At 46.6% G+C, this 23,595-nt stretch overlaps 1 protein-coding gene across 6 annotated transcripts in view; it reads right to left on the reverse strand.

Moving 5' to 3' along the window:
- LOC141990792 (uncharacterized) overlaps positions 1 to 23,595 on the reverse strand; it is a 63,410-nt gene that overhangs the window by 19,069 nt on the left and 20,746 nt on the right. For 5 of the 6 annotated variants that reach the window (XR_012640263.1, XR_012640262.1, XR_012640261.1 and 2 more), the window contains exons 2-5: positions 19,059 to 19,885; positions 7,205 to 7,366; positions 4,007 to 4,160; positions 711 to 865 (exon numbers count right to left, since the gene is read on the reverse strand). Coding sequence is in view for 3 of the 6 variants with exons in the window: in XM_074958415.1 (XP_074814516.1) it covers positions 711 to 865; positions 4,007 to 4,160; positions 7,205 to 7,366; positions 19,059 to 19,885 (1,298 nt within the window). In the remaining 3 variants the exon portion in view is untranslated. The remainder of the gene's footprint in view (positions 1 to 710; positions 866 to 4,006; positions 4,161 to 7,204; positions 7,367 to 19,058; positions 19,886 to 23,595) is intronic. The other variant, XM_074958418.1, reaches the window with a different exon arrangement.

Consider the following 23,595-nt stretch of genomic DNA (forward strand, 5'->3'; position numbering starts at 1 on the left):
ATCTCCAAACAGTTCTGTTTCAATAGGCACCTAAATTGTGAGAGCTTGATCCTGCAGCCCACTGAAATCACAAGGGCTACTCATGTGCTTAATGTTAAGGTTGTGCTTAAATGCTTTGCTGGGTCAGGGCCAGAGTGCACAGTACCTTTCAAGATCAAGCCTTGAATGTGTCTCTGAAGCTCATGCAAACAATCTGAACCACTTAGGTGTGCAACATTGGCTGGAAACTTCCTACAGACTGACTTTCCTGTAAGATTTCCACTGCTTCCTTTCTCCTGTGAAGCTGTAACACTGCGATTACAGCCTCTCGCCCAGCATCCCAGCACTTCTGATCCCCACTGGAACCTGAAAGTGCAGAGATGCTGTAAACAATGGAAAAGTGCTGGAGAGGAAAAACACCCACCCAGAGTTTCTTTGGCTTCACAAGGGCTTCACGTCAGCATAGGTTGGGTTTGCATTTGGGCTGGAGGCTTGTTGTTACACCACCACATTCCAAGCCTCACATCAAGTGTATTGATTTCAGGCCTGAGCACCCGGCCACAGCTCTTATTGACTCCCATTTCTCAGCAGATTTTTCTCGGTCCCTAATTTTGTAGTCTCCAAAACCCCACTTTGATCCCCTTGCATTTGGCTGATGGTTGCTCCCCTTGCTGTCTCAGCACTGTCATCACAGCTTTGTCAGTCTCTCTAAGTGTTAGCTTATCAGTCACCTTTTTCGTCGTTGGGTCCTTTAGCAGGAAAGCTTGGCCATCAGTCAGATTATAGGCATCTCTGAGGTCATTCTCCTCATTGCTCCTTTTACGCCAGGTCTTCCTGAGCCCCAGCACCAGCTGTCTATCTCCTGATTCCAGGTGTGTGTCACTTCCTGCAATTCAATGGTCAGATTTATTCACACAAATGGCCCAGTAGGGTCCCTATGGGCAGTGTTATCAGCAGGCTGTGAACTACAAGCCTTGGAAAGAGAACGCTGGAGAAATTCTTTCCCTCTTTAAGTGCCTGAGTTCCTTGTCTTACAAGAAACAAGAAATGTCCAAGCTTTGCTGCTGCAGCCCCCTATGGAACAAGGTACTGTTCTAAGGTAGGATAGATCTGGATAGCTCCTCCCCACCCTCAGAGGATTTTGGAATTCACTTGGATATAAGGCATGAAATCCTGGCCCTGTTTAAATCAATGACAAAGCTCCGATTGACTTCAGTGGTCAGAAACCACAAGTGTGTGTGTGGGAGGGAGGAAGGGAGGGAAATACTGGAGCATTTCAGAACCTTAAAACTGGAGATGGGCTGGACCAAAACCCCAGATAAAACATCCCCTGGATCCACATGTTCTGTCTCGGGCCCATCCTGGCTTCAGAATGTTGGGTTCAAGTTTCATTCTAGAAATAAGTCAGGGTTTGGGAGATTTCTCAGTTGTTTCCAAACTGATTCAAACCCCTGTGGTGTTAATCTAGACAAGCATCCTTCCAAACCAGGGGAGCAGAGCAGAGCTTGCTTAAAAGGGCTCTCCTCTCTGTCTGAATACATCTGAGAAGGCTCATGTCTGTTGTGTGCAGGGGATGACTGGCAGTGGTATCATAGTCTGAGAGATGGGCCTGAGCCCAAACTTCACAGTGAAACCAAACAGCCTCAGAATTTGGGTTAGTTCAGATCCTCCTATGGATCCAAACTTCCCAGCTGGCTACGTTCTTCATAACAGGCTGAGCCCAGTCCCTCCAAACCTGTGGGAAAGTTTGCATTGGAATCCAAATTGCACAGGTAGGGCTTAGCTCTGTCTCAGCTAGCATGTGCTCTGTGAGATGGTAGGATGCTCATAACTGGGGCACGGGGCTAAGGCTTCCCACATTAGGTCAAATCACATCTTGTTTTGGGTATCTTAAGGTGCCAGTGAAGAACTGTCCTAACACATGGGCTAAGGAATGTTGAGTTCCTTGAAAGGACAGTTTAGTGAGTGCACTTCCCTTACCTTCTCTCACCACGTCTACAGGTTAGCTAACCCATATTAAAATCCTAGTGTAGACAAGGCAATTGTTTTAAAACATGTTAGCTGGTCAAGGTAACATCCTGGGTTACCCCATAGGATTGACCCCAACCAGCTAATATGGTAAAACTACACCGGGCCTTGTGTACACTAGGAGAGTGGTTCCCAAAGTGGGTTCCCCGGCCCCTGGGGATCTGCCGGGGGCTATGGGGTGGGGGGTCTGTTCAGTGATGAGCTGCCAAAATCTTAACAACCAGTTCCCTCCTCACCCTACGAGGGGGTCGTGGCCCGCCCCCGGGGACTCCTGCCCCATCCAACCCCCTGCATTACTTGATGCCACCCCGCCCCATCCACCCCCCTCCCCTGTCCCCTGACTGCCCCTGGAACCAGGCAGAAGGGTCTCGTGGGCCACTGTAGTGGCCAGAGGGACCTGCTGGGGGGCGAGGTGGGGAGTCCCTGCGGAACTTACCTGAGGCAGCTCCCAGGAAGGATCCAGCAGGTCCTTCAGGCTCCTAGGGGTGGGGTAGCGAAGCTGGGGGGGAGCAGGGGGAGCGACCAACTCCATGGGTGCTCCGGGGCTGGAGCGCCCACGGGGAAAATTTGGTGGGTGCAGCGCACCCACCGGCAGCTCCCGGCCTGGCCCCAGCTCACCTCAACTCCGCTCCGCCCCCGCCTCCTCCCCTGAACGCGCTGCCCCACTCTGCTTCTCCGTCCCCCGCCCCCCGGCTTCCCGCGAATCAGCTGTTCGCTGGGAAGCCGGGGAGGGCTGAGAAGCAAGCGGCAGCTTCGCGCTCAGGCCCAGGGAGGCGGAGGTGAGCTGAGGCGGGGAGCGGTTCCCCTGTGCGCTTCCCCCACCCCCCCCCGGGTTACCTGCTGCGGCGTGGGCGGCCCTCCTCGCGGCCCCCCCCCCGCCCCAGCTCCCCTCCGCCTCCCTGGGCCTGAGCGCAAAGCCACCTCTTGCTTCTCAGCCCTCCCAGGCTTCCCGCGCGAACAGCTCATTCGCGGGAAGCCAGGGGGGCAGAGAAGCAGAGCCGGGCAGCGCGTTCAGGGGAGGAGGCGGAGCGGAGGTGAGGTGAGCTGGGGCGGGGCAGGGAGCTGCTGGTGGGTGCTCTGCACCCACCAAATTTTCCCCGTGGGTGCTCCACCCCCGGAGTCAGCGCCTAAGGCGCCACTTTTGGCCGGTTGTTAAATTTAGAAGTCCTTTTAGAACCGGTTGTCCCGCGAGGGACAACAGGTTCTAAAAGGGCTTCTAAATTTAACAACTGGTTCCAGTGAACTGGTGTGAACCGGCTCCAGCTGACCTCTGGGTCTGTCCCTTGAGCCAGGGCCAGAACATGTCAGAACAATGTTCTGGCACTTTTGCCCCATGGAGGCTCCATTTTGTTCTCAAAATGGCATCCTACATGCAGTGTGACTTCACATGTACTAGATGTAAGAGGTCAAGCTGGTAAGGGTATTCCCACATTGGCATGGGCATTCGGGTAGTACCAGAACTTGCCTATTCAAGACTACACGCTCTCTGTGAGGGGTTAGAAGGTGTCAAGAGTCACAACACTTCTACAAGATAGGAAAGTAATGCCCCCATTTAGGAAAAAACAGAAGTACAGATAGTGACTAATAGAATAATAGTAACATGAAACTTGTTGGAGTCTGGGCCAATAAGTTAGATGCCAAAGGGGTCCTTGGCAGTAAAAGGTTTGGGAAGCACTGAACTAGGATTTTAATGTGGGATAACACAGGTAAAAATTACACCATTTTGCCTAGTGAAAATAAAGCCACAGATTCAGGAACCTCTAACTTCTATAAATTTCAGATAATCCCACTTGAGCATGAAGGCAGGATTGAGCCCTTTGGGCCTGATTCTCCATTGTCTTGTGCAGTCATTTACACCTGTGCAAAAGCAGTGCAAAACCCCACTCACCTGATTTAGTCGCATTTTATCCCCACTTGGCACAGGTGTAGATGACAACACAAGTTGCAGGGTGGGAGTGAATCAGGGCCATGAGACATCAACACCAATACCGAAACCCACCTCTTTCTGGGATGATTGAAAGGTCAGACTGGTTTCCACTCTGAACCAAGAGACTGAGCGGTCTGCTCCTCCCAGTAAAATATTTCTTCACCTCCTGGTACGAGTTGAGCAAGATGCTGGCAGCTCCACAGGAACAGTGCTGCAGAAAATACTCCTACACCAGACAAAGAGAAGGTATGCAGGCTGTTACAAGATAACTGGGGCAGGGAGATATTGCGGACAAATTGTAAGGATTCCAAACTAGAGATGTCCAGGATTATTCCATGTTTTCTCTAGCAGCTGATCCCTAAAGATTCTTAGTGCTTTGGAAATAGTGCTTTGTACTAACGGCCTGACAGGTGTAAGTGTAGTTGTTAGCGATTAATATTTTGATCCCTGCATCAGCATCCTGCTGAAAACTTATAGACATTGACTGATAGTCAACATATTTTAACATCTCTTCCAAAAAGAAACTGAATTCACATTTTCAAATTCACAGCTGCTCAACCAAGACACTGTGTGTGTAAATAAACACATCCCACTATAAAAGTGACTCACAATTTAAGATAATATTATTTCTGTAGGAAAATGCACAAACAATAGTATCTTGTGTTTTTATAGCCGGGATGCCAGAGTCAGATAAAATGTTGCTAAACAAATATGCTGTAGGTGGTATTCAGTTACTTGCCAAAGCAGTGATATCTTGATTGCTTGTAACTGACTCTGTGAAGAAGTTTCATGTATCAGCGTAAGGCCGTTTTGCACCTAAGTGAACTGTGATTTTAAATTCAATATAGTTTTCTCCATAATTTGTAGATTAATCTTGTCACGTGTGTGGAATGCGGTGGCTGTTTAACAACGCCCAGGAATGCTACACAAGAGTTTAGGACAGGACATGAAGAGTGCTTTATCTATTTGCAACTGCAGGGGAATGTAACTAGGTAGAAGTAGATCCTTACTGGTGTTGGCATTTGACCAGGATACCAGGGTAAGCTCCTTTTAAGAACCACAAGCAGTCAAGTTAACCCTAAGTTAACCCTCTCATCTGAAAGCTGTTTACCCAACAGCATAATGCTCTATAATGCCTCCAGGCTGGGATGCTGCTTTGCAGAGCAGAGGGAAGAGTGCCACCTTCTTAGACTGGGATTTTTCACTGGGGCTTAAAGGAATCCCTTGCGAGTCAGTGGGAGTTGGGTGCCTAATTCCCTTAGCCCCCTTTGGAAATCCCAGCTCAAACAGCACCCCTGCAGCATCTGCTGTGGATATTCCTTGGACACATCTCCCCCAAGCACTGTTTGTGGCTACTCAGCTGAAGAGATCTGCTAGGATCCTAGGAGAAGGTGGTGCAGGTAGCATTCTGCCGCCCTTTGATACTGCACTGGGAGATACAGCTCTCTTTCTCCAGGAGTCCATGTGTCCTCTAACTGATGTGTTGCTTTTTCATCTCTTGGTACTTTCCAAAGGATTAAAGGACTCTCTGGGGAGGAAGAGCTTAGAAGCCTTATGATAAAAAGGGGGCTTTCCTGTCAGATCTCTTGTGCACTTAGGATCCAATGCTGTGAGCTGCTGAGCACCCTCAACTCCCAGCAGAACCTAATAAATCAGCAGAGTTCTGTTGACTTCAATAGGACATAGATTCCTAAATCACTTGGGTGCTTTTGAAAATGTTACCCTTAGTCTCCCTGGCCCAGATCCTCAAAGGGATGGTAGTTAGGCGTCTAAATACCTTTGAGGAGCTGGTCCTTTTGCAGTTGGGGATAACAGTATTTCCTACATCACAGAAGGGTTGTGAGGATTAATACATTGAGGATGGTGAGATGTTATGGTGTTGGGGAGGTCTCTTAAATACCAAGGGCAGGTAATTAGTTAGTGTTTGTAAAGTGCTTTGAAAATGCAAAGAGCATATTACTACTGTGAACTAGACACCCCAGTGGTGGGTGCATTACATTTGCAGATAGGGAGATTCTGCCAAGGGATCTTTAAAAATACAAAATGCATGTAGGTTAAAAATGTAGGGCCAGATCCTCAGCTGGTATAAATCGAGGTAGCTCCTTTAATGCCAATGGAGAGGCTATGCTGAAGATTTGGCCCTGGTAATACAGAGGGTAAGGGTTGCTGCAAACAATGATTCACAATTGTTAAGCTTTCAGGAAATGTGCTAACAATTCCCAGGCCCTGTGTAGGAGGCAGCATTGCTCTGAGGGAGAGAGCTGGGCACAAGGAGATTACTGGATGTGCCGTTTTGCTGACTCACAATGCCACATTGGCTTTGTTTCTGAAAGGGTCAAGTCACCTATTCCAGCTGCAGCCCAAGCAGGTGGGTGAGAAGCACGGGGTGTGTGTGTGGGGGGGAGAATGTAGTCAAAAGAACAAAGGAATCCTCCTCCTCCCCTGCTCACCCCCCCAAAACCCCCCCCCCAAATTGCGGAGTGCTGAGTCTGACAAACCTCTGCTATTGAGTTGATGTTGATAGGTTAAAAAAAAAACGTGGAAGGATGATTGTATGGCTAAAGCATGAGACTGGAAGTCAGCGGATCTGGGGTCTGTTCCCAGTTCTGATGCCACCTTCCTGTGAGACCCTGGACAGGTCATGTCAGCTCTGTACCTCAGTTTCTCTCTATTTAAAGTGGGGAAGGTAATGCTAGCCTGCCTCACAGGGGAGTTGTGAAGCTTAATTTATTACCATTTGTAAATCACACTGAGATTCTCAGAGAGAAGCATCCAGTGATACAGCTGGTTGTGAAATAATGTTTCAACCCCCACCCCCTGGCCAAACAAACTGATGAAAAAGAACATGTTTCATTTTTGTTTGGCAGCCAAACACCAAAAAAATCTTCAGTTTTCAGCAACTAAAAACAAAATGTTTAGGTTTAAAACCAAACATTTGGGAGTAGTAGGAGGGGTGTTTTTGGGGTGGGGGTGGGGGTTGGATGACAACCCTAATATTTTTGACAAAAACAGAAATGTTTTCCAATTTCCACTAAGTCAAAAAGCCATACTTGCCACCCAAAAATAAAAGTTTCAACAAAATAAAATAATAATAATATTATATAATATTAATAATATTATTATCCTGAAGTAAATAAGGAAAAACCTTGGTAACTGCAGTTGGAATGCAGGGGCTATAAATCCTGCTTTGGGGTTTTGTACCCTCATGCTAGGGCTGAGGTTGGCAGCATTTTCCCATAACCCAGAGAGCACCTAATTACCTGTTCTTACCTCCTTTATCTGGCTCATCTTCCGCTCCTTCTGCAAACCACACACTTGCTTTTGGAGTCGCAGATTGTGTTCCTGCAGCTGTCCGATTTTCTCTATCAGCTGACAGATGTGTTCCAGATACCCAAGGCCAGAGCTGAGAGCCTTCGTGTTCCCTTGGTTCACCTGCAATGACAAAGCCATTCAGAGCACAGACCAACAGTGGCAAAATCATTCCGAGCAGCTATTGCCCTACCTCCCCTGTTACAGTTTCACAGGCCACCAAAAATACACCGGGCGAGCAGTGTGGTTAAAATGAGAACTGGCCCAGGCCTTTATCCCAACCCCAAACCTTATCTTTGAGGTTAGAAAAAGTCTGTTTCGTTCACTTTTTTCAGCCCACGCTGCACCCCCATCTGTCTCCAGCCAGAACCAGCAGTGCCAAGGTTTTCAGTGCAACCTAAGGAGTCCCAGTAAAATGAAATTTCACCTTATGATAGCCCCAAGATGTCCCAATGTCTTACGGCATTGCTGCATGAACTGAAAGAGCAGGGAGAGAGGCTATTTCCAGCCCAACCCTTCAGGCTCAAGATTCAGATGGAGCAGATTCCAGTGGGCAGCCAAACTACTAGGTGCTCATCTCCATATATTTCATTTACACCCACAGCTATCCTTCCAGAGTGGTGTAAAAGTCCCATAGCATAAGTGAGAATCTGGGCCTAGAACGTATGCAGTCACACTCCTGGGTCCAAATTCATCCCTGATGTAGCTCCACTCAAATCAATGGAGCTGCACCCTGGAGGAATTTAGCCCATTGACATCAATGTGAGTTGCATCTGTCTGCATCAGGGCTGATTTTGGGCCCCTCCAAATGTCTGATCATAGAATCATAGAATATTAGGGTTGGAAGAGACCTCAGGAGGTCATCTAGTCCAACCCCCTGCTCAAAGCAGGACCAATCCCAACTAAATCATCCCAGCCAGGGCTTTGTCAAGCCGGGCCTTAAAAACCTCTAAGGATGGAGATTCCACCACCTTCCTAGGTAACCCATTCCAGTGCTTCACCACCCTCCTAGTGCAATAGTGTTTCCTAATATCCAACCTAGATCTCCCACACTGCAACTTGAGACCATTGCTCCTTGTTCTGTCACCTGCCACCACTGAGAACAGCTGAGCTCCATCCTCTTTGAAACCGCCTTCAGGTAATTGAAGGCTGCTATCAAATCCCCCCTCACTCTTCTCTTCTGCAGACTAAATTAGCCCAGTTCCCTCAGCCTCTGCTCGTAAGGCATGTGCCCCAGCCCCCTGATCATTTTCGTTGCCCTCCGCTGGACTCTCTCCAGTTTGTCCACATTCTTTCTGTAGAGGGGGGCCCAAAACTGGATGCAGTACTCCAGATGTGGCCTTACCAGTGCCGAATAGAAGGGAGTAATCATTTCCCTTAATCTGCTGGCAGTGCTCTTACTAATGCAGCCCAATATGCCATTGGCCTTCTTGGCAACAAGGGCACACTGCTGACTCATATCCAGCTTCTCAACCACTGTAATCCCCAGGTCCTTTTCTGCAGAACTACTGCTTAGCCAGTGCAAGCTACAGTGCTTTGCCACTCTGGGACTAACCTAGTCTGGGGGACAAGATCTCTGCTGCCTTTGCACCTTGCAGAGTCATTTGCAGCTATGCAGAGTGGGTGGAAGACACTACCCCAGTGTAAGTGAGTAGGGAAGTCTGATTGGGTGGCATGGCATAGGTGTATGTACACAATGACACAAGGACACAATGTTGAAGGCGACAGAGAACCAGGCTCTAGGTGTGTAACCCCAACATCTACATCACTGCTGATTTAGCCTTATGTCACCAGTTAGGCAGTGAACTTCATTCTGGGCCTAACCCAAGCCACTGAAGTCAACGGGAGTCTTTCCATTGGCTCCAGCAGGCTTTGGATCAGGTCCCCTGAGCTCCTTACCCAGGTGGCGATGGGTGTTTGTCTTGAGGAAAGTATGCAGGATTAGGCCCCCTATATGGTTATGGCAAGAATTAGATGAGTCTATTCCACTGTCACAGGGTGACTGGCCCATTTAATGGGGGTTGGAGGCAGTGCATCTGTGACTAATTACCTGCCACCCAACTGGGCTTAAGGGAAGGCACCTTGGCCTCATGAAGGGAAAGACAGCAGCTGTGGGAGCTGCTGAAGAGGGCTCCTGAAGGAAGCTGCTGGAGGAGTGGCTGAGAGTCCAGAAACACTGGCCCAAAGAGTCCTGTGCAACATCCTGACTGCAAAGAGGAGAGACTACAGTCTGGGAATGGATGCATCTAGGGTACGTTGAGGGATAGAGCCCTGAGATGACTCAAAAGTGTGCCTGGAGGAGAGGCTTGGAGCCAGCCAGACCTCAGGGAGAGGAAGGGGCTGTGCCCAGTGGGAGACTGTGAAAGGAATAGATGGAAGAGACTTTGCTTTGGGTTTACTTTGCTTTATATGTTAACAAACCAGTCCCCAAGAAAGAGGTTTGTTATTGTATATAAATCTCTGTGGATTATTTCTGGGACTTTGAAAGAGAAACTGAGGCAATGGGCTGCAGAGCCACATTTGGCCAATAGGGGGTCACCGCAGAGGAGGCACACCCTTTGACATACACATAGACTTACATGTTCCATTTCTTAGCATGAGAGTAAACGTTCAGTCTTTGGAAGAAATACTGTATTGTTGTTAGGTTTTGTTTTGCTGTTGTCCTTTGGGAGACACCATGACCAATAGCAAAGGTTTGCCCTCTGCTTTATTCTCTATATTTGGTGGCAATTCTTGGGACAGAGCAACTTGAAGCAAGCGTTGGTGGGTGAGCTGTAACTTCTGGAAGAGGGGATTGCCTGCATGCTGTTTGTGACTGCCTCTATTCCACACTATGTAGCAAAATAGACTCAGATTATAACCTGATTCTGCATTACTGATTTCAATTCCACTGGGAAGCTGACTTGGAAGGCCCCACAATTCCACTGTCACTCAGCAGAGGGGCCACTCTGGTGCCAGCGTGAGAAGCTGGTGTCAGAAGAAAGGCAACAATTTTGTCCAGTTGCATTTTCTGCATCTGGCTGCCTTGTCTGGCAAACGCATTAGTCTTCTTTGTTGTAATAATCTGTTGAACATCCCACTAACAAATACACACAGAAGCTCATTTACACATTGGCTCTGCCTGTCGATGGGCACGTGATATCCGTAAGTAAAATAAACCCAGATTTTTACAAAAGCCTCTACTCTAAAGTTTATCTTACGTCAGAAAGTTAGTTGCCTCTACAAAAGTGGGAAGCTCACTCTGTGTCCTTTCTCACAGCAGTACACATTTTGGGGGGAAATACAAACCTCGGGTCTCTTCCTGTCTTTCCATTATGTCAAAAAGTTCTTGGTGGGTTCAAAAACTAATCAGCATCAGGATTATTTTTAAATAAACAATGATACAATGTTATTTATAAAATCTGTTCTTATGTTCAAATGGTTTTAGGTCTGAGTCCGTGACGTAAATCCTGTGAAATCGTATTAAATAATGTGACACTGCATAAATCAGGAATATTAGCTCACTTTCCTTATGATTGGTTGCACTCTTTTGTGGGCAGAACTATTAAAAAAGGAGTCAGGATGGATTTTGATCTAATATAAAAAATGTATGTTTAAAACATCAGTGTAGCAGAAGGGAGACAGGGATCCAGGAGCATTCAGAGAACAGCGAATCAATGTGTTCCTTTTAGAAAAAAAGAAAAAACCCTGTGTTCTATGAACTCTAGCCACAATTTTCAAAAATGACTAGTGATTTTTGGGTGCCCAACTTGAGACACCCAATTTTCAGAAAGTTCTGAGCACTCACCCTCTGAAATCAGGCCCCTTTAAGCTGCCTCAAGATGGGCTCCTCAAAATTGCTGGGCACTAGACCTGTTTGACACTTGAAATTTGTAGTTTGCACAAAATTTTGACATTCTGAAAACAGGTTTTGGTCTGAATCAGGACAAAACCAAATATCACTGAAATTTCCTGCAAATTGGAATTTCTGAAAAACTTCTTTGACTTTCCCCCCATTTTTATATTTATTTCCTACCATATCAGTAGTAGTGCATAATATGTCAGTTGAAATATTCTATTGTTTTTTGTTTTATTTGTAAAATCATTAAGGGAAAAAAACAGGAAAGAAAACCCTGATGCTCACATACTGTGTGCTTGGGGCAGGAAGGGATCAGGAGTCATCTGGCTTAGATTCTCAGCTGGGGTAAATTGCCCTACCTCCATTGACCTACAGGGGTTTGGCTGGAGCACACTGCACTACAGCTATTCTCTCCTTTCCTGGGCTCACGGGAAGCTGTGCATTTGTGCTCCTTATGCTATGGGGCAGCCAGGGGCCTACCTGGCCCTCAATGCAAGTCAGACCAACTGTCCCCGGGTGATTGCGCCCCTTTAAGGGAGAGGATCTCAGTCCTTCTGTGAATGAGCAGTTGTGCCCTGGCTAGGCCCAATTAGCAGGCAGGGTAGCACCTCGGCTCAAGAGTAGGTCTGCCAACTTTGGTTGGACGAATTCCTGGAGATTTCATCACATGACATAATCTTTAAGTAAAGATTAATCTTTAATTCCTGATGACTCCACGACAATCCTGGAGTGTTGGCAACCCTACTCAAGAGATAGATAAAGGGTCTTGGGAGCCAAGAAGGAGGAGAGTAGGCCAGATGAAGGGAGGCCTGGATGATTGTCAGTGCCAGAGGAATGCCCAGGGAAATGGGGAGATATCCCAGGAGGGTTGTGATAATAACAATAAGCACAGGGTGGGTGGACGCTATTTATGTGGATCCTTCCTTTGGCCCATTTGAACTCTAGCAGGGGCTTCTGGGGCTGAGCCCTCCAGGCTGAAGGATGATTGAGACTCATGAAGAACCTGGAATCACAGAAAGGGGAGGAGCCAGAATCTTTTGAGTTATGGCATTGAACTTTATTTTGTGATCTGAGATCTGCATATTAGTAGGTTTTCTTAGCCTAACGGAGCACTGGTAATGGGGAAGCCAAGGGGTGGGGGGCGCTCTGAGATGGTGACCTTATGGCAGCACCCTTAGGGTGCTAAAACTAATGCTCTGCTGCCTATGAGCCCTCATTGGCCCTCGGAAGGAGCGAATACCTGCAGTGCAGTGTGCTCTAGCCATGCCCGAGAGGTCCATGGAGTTAGGGTGATAATCCAGCTGAGGATCTAAATCAGATTAAAGATCAGATCTAACTGGGCTGGCATGCTGGCCACTCAGATTCCCAAACAATTCTTCAGAGTGCAGGTAATCTGAGTTGTCCTCTTGGGTAATCTTCAATTTAAGTGATTAGCATCATCCTATAACTATCCTAGCAAATGCAAATGAAGAAAAGATGATTTATCTAACACCCTAGTACACAGGGCCTGCTGCTCCCTCCAGCAAAAATTAAACATTCTGCTTTTATGGGTATTTAAGGTCTGAGCCAAAGCCCTTTGAAATCATTAGAAGGCTTTCTTTAAGGGGCTTTGAACAGGCCTTTACTTTTCAGTGCCTCTCTTTGCTAATAGCTCCCAGAGCTCCAAAACATTTGTTCATCATACTAGAGGAGAAAATGAGGACTGAAGGATTTTAAGCATCAGGCAAGTCCTAAAATGTACTGCAACTGCCCTGCAGTTACAATGCAAGTTCACTGCCTCTGTCCTTCAGCAGTGGGGGATATACCTGGAAATGGGTGCCTTCGCTGCACTGCTGTGCAATACACCTGATTTGGATTAGGGTTATGTCTCAGTTAATTTTTGGTGTGCCTGAAACTGACAGAGCTGATGTGAAGCACAGAAAGTTTTTGATTCGGTAATAGAGCAAATTGCCTCCCTAATGATTGCTCAGCAAGAGACGCCATGTGGCCTTTCCAGGAATTTCTTTCAATAGACTGGAAATATTTAAGCAGCACTCCCTAAATATCATCATCTGGCTCATGCAGCATGCTGCTCGGAACCTGCTGTACGACATCCTGGGGTCAATCTTTCTAAAGGCTAGAGAGAGAGCTAGGCTAGCTTGCTGTTGTGCCACTGTACAATTACAAAACAGATTCCATTGCAAGTCCCACTCCTTCCAATTCCATATGACTGTAGCTTCCTTGAAATGTTCACACCAGAGCTGAAATTTTCCATTATTCCTACCTGAAGGTGATTATTTTTTAATAATGTTTGAGCAAAAGCCATTTTTGACATCGTGATAAATATATAGCAGTAAAAAAATATATCCACTGCTGTTCTGGGGTGAGGAGACAGGGATGGACAGACAAGGGGCAAAATAAAAAACAGCTGAGTTTTGGGAATTTAGGGGGGACGAGATCCTGCTGTCAGATCCATTGGCTTAAATACTGAGTGGGCCAGATCCTATGCTGGTGTAAATCAACATGGCTCCATTGACTTCAGCAGAGCTATGCTGATTTACACCAGCTGAAGATCCAACCCAGCAACTCTACCGTGAATTCAAGGCATTACTCCAGACTGATGTAACTGAGAACAGAAGCTGGCCTAGATCTCCTCACCGACCGAGCCCTAAACATTTGGGTGCCTGATCCTCAGCTAGTGTGAATCAGCATAGCCCTTTGGACCTGGCCCTTGTTTTTAAAATTATAAATATCTGAAAATGCAGGGCTGAGCATCCACAGGGGAAACGTTTAAAATTATAGCTACAGTCTCTGGGCAAGGTCTTCAGTGGGTTGGGTGCAACTCACCCTAGCTCTTTGGACATTGGTGGAGCTACACTAGCTGCAAATCTGTCCCTCAGTCTCTAGCTATTTGCCTACCACCTGTGGCTGGTATATAGGTGCTGCAAGAGGTTTAAGTGCAGTTCGTGCTGCCAGGGGACAAGGACCTCCCTTGCCTAATCTAGTGTAATCAGGACTCGTGATTGTGAGCGTCTCATCAATGCTCTGTCCTGCTCTGGGCTCAACCATGGGCTGTTAGATTGGTGCATACCCTGGGATTTTCTTCCATTATGGCTCTTTGGAGAGTGCTGTGGGGAAGAGCTGGATCTTATGGCATGATCTGAAGTTGGCATGGGGAGGCTTTTCCTGGTCTCCAATGGGAGGATGTTCTGGAGTCCTGAGCTAGCTATTATAAAGGTCACACAAGGCTTAGGCTTATTAAAAGCTTCCCAGAAAAGGTGCTGAGTGCCCCGAGAGGCTTGGACCCCTTCACCCACTCACCTCCGAACTCCCACTGAACTCAGGATCAGACCATAATCTTGTAAACTTTGCACGGTGTGTTGCGTGTTAGGACGAATGTGAGTGAAGGATGCACTCATGGATGCACACATGGATGCAAGCAAAGTCAAGTGCTAGGCACCATCCACTGGAGTGAGCAGTAGTGCTTCTGCTCTCTTACTTCCCAGAGAACAGAGTCAAATATGTGGGTGTGTCTGAAGATAGTAAAACCAATGAGTTTGTAGCCCTCTGGGAAAGCAGTTTGGGTACAGCAGATAGGGCGTTGAACTGCACGGGGAGTCAGGACACTTGGATTCTAATCCTGGCTCTGCCACCCATTGCCGTTCTTGTCTTTTGGGACTGTAAGCTCTTTGGGTATGGAATGTCCATCCTTGGGATTTGTACAGCACACAGTACAGTAGGGCCCCAATCAAGCTCAGGGTCATGAGATACTAATGTAATAATACGTGTCGTCTTGCTCCTACTCTCAGGCAGGATTAGCTTGGAGGCTGTGCTCTTACTACAGGCTTTGGTTCTCCTCTGCACCTTGCTCGGCTCACCCCTTTCTATTGCGTGTGGCTCTTTTAGCCACAGCGCTCCAGGATCCCAAAGAATGTGCAAGGCAACATTTCAACAGCCCTGGAATGTTATTGCAAACAGCACATCCTGGGCTTGGAATACTCAATTAGTGATGTCATAGGCTGAGTGGAAAACACTTGTCAGTGGAAGCTGACGGCTTTGTTAAGACTCCTGAATAACAGGAAACAGAGGACTCATTCTGTACTTTTCTAATCTTCCCCACCCTGTATTTTACGTTGCTTTCCAGGAACAGCCATGCTCACTGATAGCCTGCAGCTTCCTCTGCGTGGCACACCCACGCTATGGAAGTGGTACTTGACTGTGATGGCCTCCTGTGGCTTTCTCCTTCTGGCCTGTACCATACCAGTGTCTAAAGAGAAATATTCCAAGGGACTGGGTTGAGTCAGGGGATTGGTAACAATGTAATCAGCTTGAGTTGATGAGATGAATCCAGCCAAAGTCAAAATTTATCACCATCTGATATGGCTGTTTGATGGCTTGCGGCTCACTTCTCAGTGGACAAGTGTCCACGTCACAAACACTGTCACCACAGCTACCCCCTATGTTGGCAGTTGCAGTAGAAAGGCCATGAATGAACAGGCCATGGAGACAGGTGGCCCCTCCAAGCAAGATTTGCAGAAGAGAGGACGCTTGGGCTGCTGCTACCCAGACTATGCTTGTCCTGTAGCTACATGGAGGTGCAGGACTGTCATCCTGGCACTTTTCACCAGCATGAAATGGAAAAACCAAACCAGCCCCCCCATTCTATTTAGAATTGGCTGGACAATAGGGGGCTCACTTTGCCAAGCTAGCCAAACAGATCAGGATAGAAAGATACCACTAGGGGGCATTCCAGTGTAACAAGGAGATCGCATTTAAAGGACATTTGGGCCCTTAAGGTGAGTCTGGATCTAGAGTGGAGTTTGGATCCTGAGCTCCATGTTGTATCCAGGGCGCCTTGATCAACAAAACAGAGGTCGGGAGCCACAGGCTCAGTTGTTGTAAATATAATCACTTCAATGGGAGTACGTTACTTACAGCAGCTGAACATCTGGGCCACGGCTTTTAAAAGGTTTTCAATCCATCCTCCATTTGTTGTACAAAACCTTCCTTATGGCCTAACATAGAGTCTTTATCTTGCATCATGCTAGTTCTAGTAGCTGCTGTTCTTGACATGCTGCATTATTTATCTACTCCATTAATATGCACTGTACCCTCTTCTAGCATAAATCACTGCTGCATTAGTACAGCTACAAAAAAATTAGCTTCTTGGCATTGACTTAGAGCTTCACCATTCAGCCAGTGAGGATATTAAAAAGGAAGAACAAGCCACAGAGGCAGCTTCATTTCCTCTTAAGCCTCTTTAGAATTTACTCTTGGGTTTATGTCAATGCTCCCTTTAGTGGGAAACTGAGGCTCCATTTCACAAAGTATTTAAAGTACTTTTCAGGCAATTAATGTGGCTGTCTGATGGGGTCACCACCCCAGTTTCTGCAGAACTCTCCTGCTCTTGGAGCCGCCCCTCAACTCCTTGCCCCCAAGCTGGCCTGTGCCAGCCCCTTTTGAAAGGTCCACCCAACCAGTAGGCCTCTGTTACTTTAGAAAATATTGCTTAATGTGTTTTTATATTGGTGGCTTGTCAGAGAAGGCAGTTAGCTACAGGGAGCAAGGGGCTGTTCAGTCCTACAACATGGCATGTTTGCTGTGTACATCAAAGAGGAGAACCTGTCTTGTATTGAGGACTGTTGGAATTGCAAGTTGTCACTTTAAAAGTGGGCAGGGGTGGGGGGCTGTTTCCTGATTTACCTGCCGGCTAGGGAGCTGAAGCAAGCAGGCAGTCAGCCTAGAATAAGATGGGGAGAGCTGTGCCTCTCTGCCTCAGGAAGCATCTAGCTTTGTTTCTCTGCTTTCGATTACTGTGTGTTGTTCTTCTGGATTCTAAAAAATAAAGTAGTGTTACAGTGCAACCTCCCAGCAGCAGTATTTGATATTTTTATTTGACTTCCCTGCAAGTATGCCATGAACATAGCTGGATCCTGTGGGTCAGTCTGTTATGAACTTCCTCAATGTTCAGGACTGTCTGGCTCATTATGGAGACAGGAGATAGCTAGGAGGTTTGAGTACAGATCTTAGCGATCAACAGACAATATCTTTATGAGGGTTCCAAATAAAGTGAGTTTATGATGTATGTGTACAGCGTGGTGGGGAAAGTGTGGGTGTAAGCTAAGGCCATGATCCATCACTACCTTTCATTTTAAATGTAGTCTGTTTATTGGAGGCTCCCTTGTGCTAGGTTCTGCACACACACATCATGAGAAGACTGCCCCAAAGACCTCACAATCTAAGTTTGAAGACTAAGATTCCCACAAATTGATTAGTGATTTAGGGTGCCCAACATGGGACACCTCCTGGGGCTGAATTTTGATAGAGTGGGTGCACAGCACTTTCTGTCTCAATTTGAACCCCCCAAAAATGGAGGCACCCAGAACCACTAGTCACACTTGAAAATCTTGGTGTGGGTGCTTAAACCCAGATCTCAAAGGGATTTAGAGACCCAACCCTCACTAGAATCAATGAGAATTAGGCAAATGGCAGGCCTTCGCACTGCTCTGGTGCTTGTCTAAGGCCATGTCTATACTATAAAATTGTCTACCTAACTTACAGCCACCGCAGTTATTAAATCACTTGTGTGTGTACACTTTGGCTTCTTGTGTTGGCGGTGCACGTCCTCACCAGGAACGCTTTTATCGATTGTATTGTCAATGTGGGACATTGTGGGACAGCTCCTGAAGGCTAGTAACAAGTCGACGTACAAAACACAGTGTGTACACTGACACTGCATTGACCTAACTACATCAACTGTGACTCTAAGCCACTCAGGGAGGTGGTATTACTAAATCAGCGAGAGAGGCACGTAAGTCAGCAAGAGCCAAATTCAAGCGAAGACACTTCCACGGCTAGGTTGGCACAAGGCAGCATACATCAACCTAACCGCGTAGTGTAGACCAGGCATAATAGATGAGCTGTTGTCGGGGGAGAAGGGCATCAGTAGAAGAGTTTCACCATTGTGCATCTTTCAGCATGTTCAGTGTGTTTGCAGGATTATTGTTTGACAAGGCCGTATAGCTCCTTCCTTTTGATCACAGTACACTTTGGTCTCTCTCTCAAGAATTACTTGATTATATTTTCTCATTGCTGGATCTTGAAAGCAGATGCACAAGGTAGCAAGTCAGTAGTTTGTCAGCACATGAAACAAAGCACTAGAGCAAACTCTTTCCAACAAAGAGCAGCAGCAGAAAAAGTCTTCTTATACTCAGTGACTGAAACACTTTTCTAGCTGCATTTCAAACTCAGCAGGTGCACATTCTACGCTGGGATGGAGAAGCAAATAAGTCCGTGAAACTGGCCAAGCTTTCAAGGAGGAGAATGCTCTATGCATATGCAGCACCTTCCACCTGCTGATCTCAAAGCACTTAGGTTTCTGCTGCTCTTGTGTGATATTTGCTACTTAAAATGGGATCTTTGTCTTAAAGCATGAATGCAAGCAGCCCTGCAGTATTCCTCTCATGCATTTAGCCCGTGTTCACTCACTATACACTGTTTCCAGTAATAGGGATGACCTGGCCCTGAAGGTGCACTGTATTATCAAATTTCTAGGCCTGTGACCTCCACCTCATAGTAACCCAGGTGGTTACTATACCATGAGATGGGCTAGCATGCTCACCACTCCACCCCGCTTCAAAATGTGTGTGGTTTTAATAGCAGCAGCAACTCTACCCTTCAGCACAAGACTCTCTGAGCCAGAGCCTCAGCTGGTGTAAATTGGCCTAGCGCTATTCACTCTGTGTTGATCTTCACCAGCTGAGGCTCTGGCCCTTATGCTCATAAGTTCCTCAAAAATTCATTTCATGTAAATTACAGGCCCTTAAAATCAACTGCAGTTCTCCGCAGACCGTAATACTTTAGAGTGGGGGTTTACAAAGCACTCAGAGTTGGCCTAACTCTGCTCCCATTGAAGTCAATGGGATTTTTACCTATGCAGCTTAGACTAATTTGAAAATCCCACCTGTAGCATTCCAACTTGCATGTCTGGTTTCTTACCTCACTTAATCGACAGCACTCATCCATGTACTCATCCAGGCTGTCGCTTGTGGGATATTTTTTGAGCTGATGTCCATGGAGCTGAAGATCTTGCATGCTCCCAAAGGTCTCTTTGCAATGGTTGGTAGTTGGCCTTTGCTTTTCTATGGGGGCAGCAGCTGGAGGAGTGACTTTAATGGAAAGGTCTATCTCTTTCCTGGGTTTCTCTTCCAAATATTGTCCTTCACTTTGGCCAAAAAGTTTATTAGGACTTTCTCCCTCCTGACAGTCCCTGAAATCTTCCAGGGAAGCTGTAGGGATCTTCACCATGTCTGCTGCCTGGCTGTAATATTCAACTTGCTTTTCACTCTCTGAAGCACACTGGCTGACTTCTCTGATGTCTTTACACTTTCTCATTGTGACATGGTCAGTTCCCGGAGAAGAAGAGGTGCTAAGCACTCCGGAGTCACAAGATGAGTCTCTGGTGTGAAGCACAAAGCTCTTCTCGGAGCCCGTTGGTGTAGATGGAGAATTAGCTCCACTCGGCAATTCAACCCCAGAATCCTCTGATTCAAATTTGGAGAATCTGTGAAGCTGGCACTTAGACTCTAAGGTGCTGAGGTCAGACAGGGTGGCCACATATTCTGGTTTTGCAGAGGTGTCTCTTGTGCCCAGATTTCCCTGGCATTCTAATAGGATGTCGACTTTGGGAAGCCTGGATTCTGCTGCAAAGTCCATGGCTGCAGGTGGCTCTCGTGTCAGCCCCTGGGTTTGACTCCCTTCATTGCTCAGTATCTTCATGTTGGTCAGCACAACCTTGCCCTTGGATGGTGGGTTCATCTTGCCTGCTAAAACACAAGCAAGCTGACAGTCACAAAGAATTGCAAAATTCAGTCTGCTCCATAAAGCTTCCACTGTGGGGAAGAAATGGCAAATCGTCTCCTTACACTCTTTCAAAACAAATCAATCATGGGCAACACTTATCTGGAAGTTACAGCTTCAGAATGTGGCACAGCTGCTTGTTACATTCATGGCTTGTGCAGGCGTTAGACAAACTTCAGGTGCCTGAGAGTAAGTTCCAATAGAGAGAGTGTGTGTGTGTGTGTGTGAGGGAGGGAGGCAGCCTTTTCCCAGCAAATTCTATTATATGCAGAGAGAAAATGTCTCCTGCCACGAATACAGGTTATTAGTATGCAACGCGAAGGCTCTCCACAGCAACGCAGTATTAGGGGCAGCACAGGTCTGTGTACCTAGATCCTATAAGCAAGCCTCTTATAGACCTAGTACATCAGCAGTCTTGTGTTTTATGGACACAATATCCTTCAGGGAGAGTCATAATTGCACATAATGTTCCCGAATGCTGAATTTTTCATGTGGGTATAGGACTTAGCTGACAGTTGTGAAAAAAAGACATGTAATCAGACAACCCCTTAGTGATTATACACATGCAGATGATGAAGAGCCCAAGTAATTTAAGGTAAGATCAGCATTAACTTAAACTCAGAATTTTTCCTCCTATTCACCTGTCTTTGTCACGCCCTAAAAGCAGGAATGAGCACAACCAAATCTGGTTCTTCTGGCCACTCACATGTATTTTGGGTTAAAATGAATAATTTGCATGCCATTTGGGTTGCAGTATGGATAGCCATAGTAACAGGCAGTGACTTGGAATATGAACCATGCACTTTGGGTGCTTGCTACTCTCTGTATGGTTTAGGTATGAAGTTCTCCCCGGGAGTGAGAGTAGTTCATTTAAAGAGAAATGACATGGGAGCAGACTTGACCATCAGTGTTTGCATATGAATGAAGAAGCTTTGCTTTCATGGAGAATGTTTCATAGAGTGAGAACATCCTAGCAGCAGGATTTATTGGAATGTGGAATTGTCTCCTGAGGGCCATGCTGGAAACCCATCACAGGAGTCATTTCAAAATAGACCAGGCCAAATGCTAGGAAATATATTGAAGAACCCTATGCCAGTTTAGGCTCCCTTACATTCAGTTAAACCCATTTGTTGACATAAGGGATCCTAACTTTACATGCTTTTATATCCTCTCTGGGCATTGCACTGAAGCATGAACAGGTAAATGATTGCCAGCTATGTCTAGGGCAGTTTTCCAACCTCTCCAATGGCAGACCAGAAGTATTAACCCTTGGAGGATACTCAGAAGGATCCAGATAGAAATAGAAGGAGGGATCTTTGAGCAAGTGGGAATAGGTCACTGCCTTAGGGCAATTTTCATTGGTGTGAGGGCCCGCAGGCTGTGGAGGAGAACGTGTAATCTCCTCCCACATGAGGGGACAGGGTAAGGGAAAGCCAGAAAACCCATGGTTCATGCATCCAGTGCCACATAAAGAGCACCTTCAGATCAGAGCCCCCAACATTGCCCTTGGAAGTGAGGGAAGTTGTTCCCAGACATGGGGTCAGGTTGTGATACTTCCATGTACACTGCATTGGACCACACATCACAAATTGCTTTTCTAATCAGTGTTGGGGTATCACAGTGTCCTTGGTGAATGGCCTCTAGCAATTGGCAATATCCATTTGCCTTTGATACCAGTTGCTGTTTTACAGTGGGAACAATACCTCTTAATGCCAGTCAGTGACATTCAGGGCCTGATTCTCCTCTCACTTTGCTCCAGATTTACATCACTGTAAATGAGAAGGCAGTCAGGTCCCAAGTGTGTAATGAAGAGGTCACTAAGATAGTCCCTGCACCAAAGAGCTGACAATCTTTTATTCTGTGTTTGTACAGGGCTGAGAGCAATGGGATCTTGGGCCATGACTGGGGCTCCTTGTAGTACAATACCAATAATAAACAGTGATAGCTATAGCAAACAGTGGCTGGAGGAGAAAATGAAATGTTTGTCACAGTCTAGAATTCGCTCACTTTTCACTTCCCCTCTGCACCAGGCCCCCGCTGGTGCAAATTGACATAGCTTTCCTGGGAGCCGGGCTGACATGCACCAGCTGAGGATCTGAACCTCCATTTCTTTTGTGTCTTTCCAGCTAACGTTTTACAACCCAAAATGCCCATTTCAATCCAAGATGGATGCAAACTAAAGCCCCGGTCCAATCCCTGGTGAACTCTGCAAAAGCCCAGATCCTGCATCTGTCACTGAACTTTGCCTCTTGGGGCCATCACTCATTGAAATATAATGTTTAGGTCACTGTGACACAGCACAGAGAGGGGCTACAATCCCCAGGCCACACATATGTACACCTGACATTTTACATCCTGCTTCATTTCCTTCCATTCCCTGTACTCTCTTCCTTCCTTTTTTCACAAACTATCAGCCACGTCAGACTGCTTTTCCTGATGATGTGATGGTTCTTCACTAGGAAGGAAGGGAAGAAAAAACTACAGCTAGAAGGAGGGGAGTTCAGTAGCATAGACACGTCTCAGAATGACCCAGAGACCCGTCTCAGCACCCTGCTCTCGTTCATTCCTCCTCCTGCTGCTTTGCCCCATTGCTCCAGCTTTCCTTGCTAACAGAGTCACTGGGCCTCAATAAGGCCAAGCTGGATATTACAAAAACTTTTTTCAGTTTAACTGATGTGCCTTCCATCAGGATTCCCTGCTCCAGTTTAATAACATCATCTGATATTGTATATATAGTAGCAGGTTCGGTCACTTCAGACTGAGATTTTCAAAGGTGTTTTAGGGAGTATGGGGTCCAAAACCCATTGACATTCAGGAGAAATTGGGTACTTAACTCTAGTCCTCTATGAAGATGTCGGTATTATCAACAAAGGAACTGTACCTATACCCATTGAAGGCAATGGAGGTTTTGCCACTTGTCCCTGTCTTTACAGGAATTTCTCTCACTTGCCACTGAAATGCAGCTAGCTCTGGGATGGAGCCTGGCACCTATGCAGCAATGTACAGCAACACTACACAGTGATTTAGGACAAGAGGAATGCCATATCCTATTGAAACTCCAGGGGAAACTTAGCTAGGGAGCTACCTGAGCTGGGCTAACACCCTTACTCTTGTCACAAATGCCCCAAGAATGTAATTGACCACAAGGGATCAGGAACTATGTTTTGTATTTCACTCAAATAAAAGCACTTCCAGCAACTGAGTGCCTCACACCGCTGAGCTGGGGAAGGTTGATTCACTGCTGAGTCGGAAGCATGCCACCTTCTCAACCACAACCTCCTCTTTACTGACCCAATGACATTGCACCATTCTCGCATGTGGAATAAAAGGATAGTGGGCATAATTGATGGCAGCACTATGCCAAATGGCACCTTAAACCCCACATAAAAACCAAGTTAGAATCAGGAAGAGAGGAAAGTTAGTGCTTGGTTTTATTTTTAAGAACAAATTATGCAGCCATCATCTTTCCACCAGAGAGAAAGAGTAATTATGGACAATAACATTCCTTTCCAATAGGCTTCTGAATTGCATCTGACTGTTAATCAGGCCATGATTTGCTTCACTGGAAAGTCCCTCATGGTCTTTCAATGTGTTCCTTATTTCTTGCTGAACTTTCCCCCTAGTCTACGCACAAACATTTTTGTCGGAAATGGGGAAGCGCCATAATAAATTGAGA

The sequence above is a fragment of the Natator depressus genome, chromosome 7, assembly GCF_965152275.1.
Source record: "Natator depressus isolate rNatDep1 chromosome 7, rNatDep2.hap1, whole genome shotgun sequence".
Classification (NCBI taxonomy): domain Eukaryota; kingdom Metazoa; phylum Chordata; order Testudines; family Cheloniidae; genus Natator; species Natator depressus.